Below are 9,451 nucleotides of genomic sequence, written 5' to 3' on the forward strand. Positions count from 1 at the left end.
AATCCATCTGTAGCAGTGAACACATCACCAGTAGTTACATTGTTGTTGCCATGTTTTTAATATGTAACTACACAGTTATTAGAGACACAATATACAGTGGAAACAATACACTCAATATTTCAAACTCGTTTTCTTACTTTTGGATGAATCTTAAACAGACCTTTGCTGTTCGAATGCTAACACTGCTCTGATATTAACATGCTGGACTTCTTGTTACTGAATGCCTGAGCCTACATAATGACCTTTTCCCATTCATCTGTGAGAGATTTTGTAACTAAACACACTAGAACCATTGTGCTCACAATTGGCCCTGGAGATGTACCAGCATTCATAGTTCAGCTTTAACCTTGATTTAGTGCCACCTATCCGAGGTCTTCTTGAGCATCTGAATATCAGAAGCAGGTGGGTTAGACGATGGTAGCAGCCAAACTCTGCAGGATGCTCAATCTCCGTGTGTCGAGTCATTCCAAAGGCATTTTTACCCAGTAAGTCTCCAGCACTTTGGATTCGAATGGCGCAACAAGAACAAGTATACTATGTGTATCCACTTTATTAAAAACACCTACTTCATACTTCCACACAATGGCGTCTTTATTCGAAACAGCCACACTGCAGTTCCTCTCACTGGCCACTTTATTAGAAACATCACCTTTGTATTTGCACTTTCTGGCTGCTTTACTGCAAACCCCTACACTGTGGTTTCACTCATTGGCCTCTTTATTAGAAAGACCTGCCTTCTATGTCCACTCACTGGCCATTTTATTAGAAACCCCAACCTTGTACTTCCATCTACTGGTCACTTTATTAGAAACACCTAGCTTGTACTTCACTGGCCACTATATTAGAAATGCTTGCCTTGTATTTCAATTCACAGGCCACTTTATTTGAAACACCTACCTTGTACTTCCACTTACTGGCCACTTAACTAAAAACAACTACCTGGTGCTTCAATGGCCACTTCATTAGAAACACCTGCCTTGTACTTCAACTCGCTGGCCACTTTATTAGAAAACCCAACCTTGTACTTCCACTTACTGGCCACTTATTAGAAACAGCTACTCGGCACTTCACTGGCCACTATATTAGAAACACCTGCCTTGTACTTCCTCATTGGCCACTTTATTAGAAAGCCCACCTTGTACTTCCACTTACTGGCCATTTAACTAAAAACACCTACTTGGTGCTTCACTGGCCACTTTATTTGAAACACCCGCCTTGTACTTCTACTGAGTGGCAACTTTATGGTAAAGTAGATCCGCTTACACACAAATACTACAGCTTATAAGTGTGCAGTTACAGGCTGTAGTCCATCTGTTTCTGTAGCCCTCCTTTACCTCATTCATCATTGGTCAGTTTCTGACCACAGGACAGCTTTCGTATGGATATTATTTCTGTGGTGGTCCGTTCTCAGCACAGCAGCGACACTGACATGGTATTGTGTGTGTGGTGCTGGTATGAGTGTATCTGACACAGTGATGTGGTTGGGGTGTTCCAAGGTTGAGAGTGGACCACTACTCCAAAAACATTCTGCTAAGAGCAGCTCTGTGGTCCAAAACTGACCACTAATGGAGGGCTAGAGGACTTAAACTGTGCATCAAAAGATGAGCAGGGTCTCTAAATAAACACCAGCAAGGTGGAGCTAAAAGAGAAGGGTTTCTAATAAAGCGGCCAAAAAGTTGACTTCTGTAATAACAATAATACCAGACGTAAACATTTTCTATTCAAAATAAACAAGTTTCGGAAACAACTAAATGAACTACATTCCATATGATTTCCTAAATGATTCATTGATTCCAATTTGATGTTTTCCAAAGGAGTCATTTAACTACTCATATCTGATTCCAAAACCATTCCTAAAGGAGTCCTCTGAGAGTCATTTAAGGGATTGGCTATGTGTAATTCCCAAATGGTCCGTTCAAGCAAATATCTCTGACTCAGCGTGAGGAGCATAAATTCATCTAAAGGTACAAAACATTGAATCCCAGGAGTCATATTTGCAGTAAGAGGACAACACAGACATGACTCACGCAAATCGTTTTCATATTTTTTCAACAGCTTATTTGTTTTCTTTGCATCACCCCATGAAATCCACTGCCAAAATGAATATAAGAAACTGAGAAATATTCAGAGCAATAAAACAACGATCCAGCACTATAAAATGTTGAAGACCCTCATAAAGAATCTCAGTATGCTGTTTAGAGAAGATGGCGATGTTCTGTCAGATTTGTGAGAAGATTGTAGATTTAGAGCCCCTGAGCCACAGAGCGAAAACACCAGGAGACGCAGAGGAGCATGGACTAACTTGGCAAGGGATGTATAAGCGCTCCCCAGCTGCTGTGTAGAAATGTAACAATCTTCTGAACTCAACTGTTCTGAAGTCCAGTAACACATCAGTATAGGAGGACATTATGCTCTTAAAATGCACTTATTAAGCCTTGAAATTAACCATTTGTCTTTATTTAGAGCTATTTGATGATTTATTATTAAGATACTGATATGACTCGAAATAAATTCTAGATGCAATGCTTAGGTAAGGGTCGTGCACAATACTTTAATGTATAATAAACAAAATAAAAGTAACCCTGGAAAGTAACTCATTCTAGTTATTGCCTAATAATAATAGTAGTATTAACGTCCAGCTTGTTCAGCCTTATTACCCAAGTGCACTTACCCCAGATGTGGTCGATCAGCCAAGACATATTTGGAGTCCAAATTTGGCTTCTTTAGTTTAGAAGTGAAACTACAAGGTTAATATTGCTAACACTGGAAGTCAATAGTCACCCAAATCTCTTCTGTCAATACATCTCCAACACTTCTCTCAACCCTCTCAAAGTCCATTGTGGTGCAGTTTGGAATGCAGTACGAGGTCCGAGATGTCATAAACAGTGTAATGTGTTATAGCCTCAGTGGACTGTAAAGTTCAGAGCATACAGAACACATTTAATTGTGCATTAAACTACATTCTTCGCTATTTTTACATGTCTTATTATGCCTTTATTAAGAGCTATCAGTTAATGTGGGCATTATAACAAGCCCCTCTACTGACGTGCTACAATTAGTCCTACTGTAAAAACACCCCAACAATAACATACATATTTTATGGATATCTTGTGTTTACTGGAGAAAGTTTGGTTGATTTGTTGGAGAAATTTTATGTTGTTGAAGAATGTTTGGGTTTGCTGGAATTGCTAAAGTATAAGAGTAGAAATTTTGATTTTGTTGAATGTTTTTTTGGTGATTTCTGGAAAATGTTTTTTGTTTTTTGTTTCATTGTTGGTGGTTCATGGTTAGAATGCCACAAGAATTCTGCACAGGTTTTATAGATAATGCTTGAGTTTATGGGAGAAAGTTTGGTTGGTTTGGAGAAATGTAATGTTTGTTGGAGAATGTTTGGGTTTGTTTGAATATTTGGCTATTTTAATGTTGGCTGGAGAATGTTTTTGTTTTTTTGGTGTCATTAATGCTTAGTGTAGTGTTTACTGCAGACAGTTTGACTGGTTTGTTGAGGACATTTTATGCTTGTCAGGGAGTGTTTGTTGGTGTTTATAGAACATTTAGGCTTGTTTGAAAATGACTGAGTTTGTCTGCATATTTAGGTTTGTTGTTTGTTTTAGAATGTTTGGGATTGTTGGTGTTTGCAGAATCATTTGGCCTGATTTAAGGTTGGAATTTGTAGAACTGTTGGGTTTGTATGAGAATTCTTTGTTGTAGAATGTTTGGGGTTCTTGGAAAATGTTGAGTTTGTTGGTGTTAGGAATTGTGTGAATGCTTGAGTTAGAATGTTTGTGTTTGTTGGTTCTTTTCAGTTTCTTTGAGAACTCAGTTCAGTTGGAGAATGAGTTTGCTGGTGTTTGTTGGAGAATTCGTGTCATTTTTGGTGCTTTTTAACATAATCATAGCGGTTTGGTGTTGGGGACCACCAGTAGAGCATTATTGTTGAGAGTGCAGACTTAATATACAAGACAAGGCCATGCAATGCTTTAGCTGGGAGACACATATACAAACGAAAAATCATTTTACATACCCGCCAAGATATTTCCAGGGGTGTTTTATTCCTGGTTAAATAATACAATTTGAGAGGGAAAAAATTGTACATGCACATTAACACAAACATATATACACACCAAAAAACTCAATGTCAGTCAGAAAAATCGACTGCTCTAACTATACACAAAGCTTTCCAACAAAAGCACTGCTGACTGCTCTCTCCTGTACACTAGGGCTGCCAAGCCAGTAATCACTTGACCATTCATTGGTCCTCGTTCACCAATATCTTACACTTTTTCTTAAATTTATTCTTGAGAAAAATTCTAAGAAAAAGTCCACGTCAGATTCATGACGTGTTCTTAAACCGCAGAACTGTTCACACCTTTGTGCTTTTGAGTGTGAGTAGATTCTGTTCTTACCTAAGAACAAATCCCAAATAAGAAAAAGCTGGTGAATGTCAGGATCTTCGTGAAAACTGCGTAAGTGGGTTTTAAGAAGAAATTTCTTCTTAAGAACGGTTGGCGAATGAAGCCCATCGTTGTTAATAAAGATGGAGTTCTATATGCCCAAATCACTTCACTGAAAATGCAATGTTCTTAAGGTTTATCTGGAAACTTTTGACAGGCAGTTTATAGAGCAATATCATAATAAAACTCTCACACTGTGCCCAATATTTATCAGTGTAGAAATTATTACATTGTATCATTTTTGCCCTGGTGGTTGGTGAGAAGACAGATGGAACTGACAGCCCTACTATACACATGTGGAAGACACACTGCCTCATGGGCTACGACAGAGTCAGGCCATAACAGAAATGGCCCAACAGAGCATGCCGTTCAAACAAGCAGCAAACAAAACGACTCCCTGCACAATCAAGGGGAAAGGCCTTAGAACAATGTCCAACAGCTGTCAATCAAACGTAAACATCATCCAATCAGCTTCTCAGGAACTAATTTTCCCATCCATAAGTCTTTGACTGCATTCTATTTGTCTTCATTTTTTTTTTTTTTTACAAAACATGACTTCACAATAAGCTGGACAAAGTGTCTGAAATTTGTTCGGCGCTAGAGCTATGAGGCTAATGCAGCTAATAGGTAATGAAACCTTATGTACACCAATTGGTGCTAACTGCACGTGTAATCCTGTGATTTCTAATGGCACATTGTTATCTACAAACATGGACTAAAGTATATTAGCGTAGCTAAAAACAGTAGCAGCCATCTTTAAGCCCGATTTTTTTTTTCATTTTATAGATGGATATTTTATAGCTGGGGCCAGTCGTGAGCTGGAGGTTACAGAACCAGCCTTGTGATCGGAAGGTTGCTGGTTCGATCCCCTCAGCCAACAGTACGTGACTGAAGGGCCCTTGAGCAAGACACCTCACCCCCAACTGCTCCCCGGGCGCCGTGGATAGGGCTGCCCACCACTCTGGGCAAGTGTGCTCACTGCCCCCTAGTGTGCATGTATGTGGGTGTTTCACTGCATGGATGGGTTAAATGCGGAGGTCTAATTCCTCTGTGTGCAAACAGAGTTGGCTAAAGGTTCTGAATTCTATTCGATATCTTGGCTGATCAACAATGGTTGAGAAATCTTCTTAAGAAAACACTGTGTCTTTTACTAACCTAATAGAAGGAAAAGCTTTCTTAGCATCTGTAGGAAGTTACATTTAAAGTTTCGCTTTCACTCAAAATGTCTACTGATCTGATCAGGTGTATGAATAAACGAGAAAAGGAAAGAAATGGATTTACGAGATTTTCGTCTCAGCTGAAATTTTCAAATGCTGCAAAAAATATACAAAAACCAAACAAAGTTATGAGGTTTTCTCAAGGCAGCAAAGTCCTCCTCTATGAAACCCTCAGAGGTTTGTTCTGAGCCTGTGTCCGCACCGTGCATGGTCCAGTTAAGGTGGGCGTGGTCAGTCCGTGTCTATATGGCAGGGGTTGCTTCCTGCCAACATGGCGGAGCGGTACACCTGAAGGAAGTCTTTATATCTTGGAGCACAGCCAAGCCACGCCTCCCCAAACATCACTGACCCAGTGAACAGAAACTCCGCCCCCTGTTCGATCCTCAGTCCGCACTTCCGCGGAACATTCACGTGACCTGTCCATCGGCTGCTCCCGCGGGTCCCACCGCCTGCCGGTATGAACACACGCTTCTTCTGACGGTACACGCGACTGGACAACACCACCAACGACGCCCGATCTTCATCATCACCAGCTTGTTCTATGGCCTGGATGCTGCCCCTCACCACTGAAAGATGCAGAGAAAGATATAGACTATTCCGTAACTACTATACATTATTCATTAACTACAATAAATTATTCAGTATTTAATATAAATTATCCAGTATCTATCATAAATTATTAGTAACTATTATTAATTATTCAGTATGTAATATAAATTACTCAGTGTCTACTTTATTAGTAACGACTATAAATTATTTAGTATCTACTGTAAATTATTCAGTATAAACTAAATTATTAGTAACTACTATCAATTATTCAGTATCTAATATTAATTATTCAGTATCTACTATAAACTATTCAGTACTAAAAATGTCTACCAGTTACTATAGTAATGACTATAAACTATTCGGTAACTTCTATAAATGATTCAGTATCTACTACAAATTATTCAGTAAGTACTATTAATTATTCTACTATGAATTATTCAGTACTCTAAATTATACACTATTTAGTAGAAATAATTCAGTATCTATTATTGATTATTCAGTATCTACTACCAATTGTTCAGTAACTAATATAATGGATAATTATATTATTTCCTAAATTAGCATCTCATATAAACGACTCAGTAATTTAATTCAGTAATATGAGAATAGTGGATACTGATGTCGTACCAAAGTCGCTGGTGCAGACGGCCATGAGAATCTGTTCATCAGTGCAGGGTCTGCATGGAGCTGAAACACACAAACACACACACCATCAGCTTCACACACTCGCGAACAACAACAGCAATTCATGTTCAAGTTTCAGTGACATCTCCAGATCATCACTGAACACATCACAGTGATATGTGGACTGAGTTCAGGCTCAGGTTTGGCTGTTGATGCTGTTGTGAGCTGTGATAATGTACTTCTGTCTATGTTTATAGAGGACAGTGTATCACAGAGTGTCAGAAACCACACAATCAAGCGTGTTAGAGTTCTGAGCAACCTGTCGTGAGTGTGAGGTGCAGCTGTTATCTGTTACGACAAGCTGTTCACACCTACGCACCTCTTACACCCCTCCCCCCTGTGTCTGTGGGTCAACGGCTAGCCAGACTTTTAGTATTTTAGGGGGCCCTGGTCACAGAGTGGAAGTGGGGGTGGGGGACAGCTAGGAAGCATCATGTTCTAGAAACTTTGCTATAGTGAGGGTGACAACAACTAACTTGCATGCTTTGCTGTAGATTTCAGATCCAGAAAGGCAAAACAATTACATTTAAACACAACACAGAATTGTTAACCAGGGGCTGTATTACAGAAACTTCCTGTATTTTTGTCTTAAGTTGTTTTTTTGACAGGTCAAGATAGGATTTTTCACAAATTCATATTACAGAAGCAAATCTGATCTTCATTTAGGAGTCTTATCTTACAGCATCTTATCTCAAGGAAACCTTAACCTACTCAATCACAGTTGACAAGTAACTGTCGTGTCGACCATACGCACACAGCTGAAATGTAAACACGCCACCAAAATGATCACTGCTTTGATTGCGTGTTACTGTTACAAAAAGGTCATACAGGATATAAAGGTCATAAAGGAATACTGTGAGAGCGCCCCCTGCTGTTTATCAGAGCCTCGCCGCTCCCCAGTTTCAGTCTCCATTTCCCAAATGCTTTAGCCGAGCGTGCTAACATTATTCCTCCTAATAAACAGACACACGTTCAGCTCTGTCTCCACATTATTCACTACCATCACTGTAATATTTTATCATCAACATTAACACAAAGGTAATAAGAGGGGGTGGTGGAGATCAAGTCACAGCACCGTTTTCAGTGTAGATAAATGTAGCGTCATTATGCCAGTTATAGTGAACTATGCAGCTTGACACTGCATAAAACAATAGAAACAGGCAGTTCAAACATAAGTTAAGACTGGGTTTTATCCTTTGAGTACAAGATTCTTCTACTGACGTATAAAGCTCTGAATGGCCTTGCTCCTCAGTACCTCAGTGACCTTGTTTCCTATTATCAACCGACACTCCCACTTAGAACACAAGGTGCTGCTCATTATTAGTACCTAGAATAAATAAAGTTACGTCAGGGGGAGGAGCCTTTTCATACAAAGCCCCCCAGCTTTGGAATAACCTACCAGTCTGTGTTCAGGACTCAGACACAGCCTCCATGTTTAAGTCTAGGCTAAAAACTTACCTGTTTAGTCGAGCCTTTGGTTAATTTGTTTTCCTAACTATCTGTCCCCCTTAACCCCCCCCCATCCCCCCTTTTCCCCCTCCCCCTCTCTTTCCCTGAGCTGAGCGGCTGCCTGTCCTAAGAGGGTCTGACCTGAGATGCGGCCGGCGCACTGCACAGTGGTGTTAAACTGTATCCACTTATATTGTTTTGTGTCTGTGCTGTTATCGGAGGATGGGTTCCCCTTTTGAGTCTGGTTCCTCTCGAGGTTTCTTCCTCCAGTTGAGGGAGTTTTTTCCTTGCCACTGTCACCAAGGCTTGCTCACTGGGGGCGCGGACCCGGATTCTCTGTAAAGCTGCTTTGTGACAACATCTGTTGTAAAAGGCGCTATATAAATAAATTTGACTTGACTTGACTAAAGTTAGTACAGTATTTAGGAGATTTAGTCTAGTTAGGATGTTTGTGATCAGATTATGAACTTAAGAACTGCTGTTCTGTAACAGCTTCTGTCTTAAATTCAGTCCTAACTTAAGTTGTCATGGTGACTAAACAGATAAGATTTCAGACTTAAGAAGTTTCTGTAATACAGCCTCTGGTATTTAACTGCCAATCAACCTAAGTTGTACAGAACTGGCAACAGCTGTCTGATGTGAATGTTTAAAGACTGTGATTTTCTTGTTTTTTTGCAGTACTAAACTTTCAATTTCTTTACCATAGACACTGAACTCGCCACAGCTTTGTGAGTATCCTACACAATAACCAGCACTGCTCAGCTCTGTTTCCACAGTCTGCAGGCACAGTCAAGCAGGCTAATGCTGTGTTTACATGCTGGTGTTAAAGACTTGTTGGGAAGCAATGGCAGTTTGTGGCTGCATGCAGTTGGCTGCTGAACATCTGTGATGATCAAAGGAGAGCTTTGTGGGGTCACTTTTAATCACTATCGGAAACCTTGTATCTCCAAAATGGTAACTTTACAGGAGAAGGAAAAAACTTACTTTACTTTTAATGTAAGTCAATGGAACCAGACTTATTTGCAAGTCATTTTGGGCCGTTTCTTTTGGTCCATTTATCATGAAATTTACACACAATATAAAGGGCAACAGGCAATT

At 39.8% G+C, this 9,451-nt stretch overlaps 1 protein-coding gene across 1 annotated transcript in view; it reads right to left on the reverse strand.

Annotated features, from left to right (window-relative positions):
- Positions 1 to 4,011: 4,011 nt before the first annotated feature.
- The window catches only part of LOC118797823 (meteorin-like protein), a 16,117-nt gene continuing 10,677 nt past the window's right edge, over positions 4,012 to 9,451 (reverse strand). Inside the window, exons 3-4 of the mRNA XM_036557095.1 lie at positions 6,848 to 6,907; positions 4,012 to 6,237 (exon numbers count right to left, since the gene is read on the reverse strand). Of these exons, the coding sequence (XP_036412988.1) occupies positions 5,903 to 6,237; positions 6,848 to 6,907 (395 nt within the window). The 3' untranslated portion in view covers positions 4,012 to 5,902. The remainder of the gene's footprint in view (positions 6,238 to 6,847; positions 6,908 to 9,451) is intronic.

The sequence above is a fragment of the Colossoma macropomum genome, unplaced genomic scaffold, assembly GCF_904425465.1.
Source record: "Colossoma macropomum unplaced genomic scaffold, Colossoma_macropomum, whole genome shotgun sequence".
Lineage (NCBI taxonomy): Eukaryota > Metazoa > Chordata > Actinopteri > Characiformes > Serrasalmidae > Colossoma > Colossoma macropomum.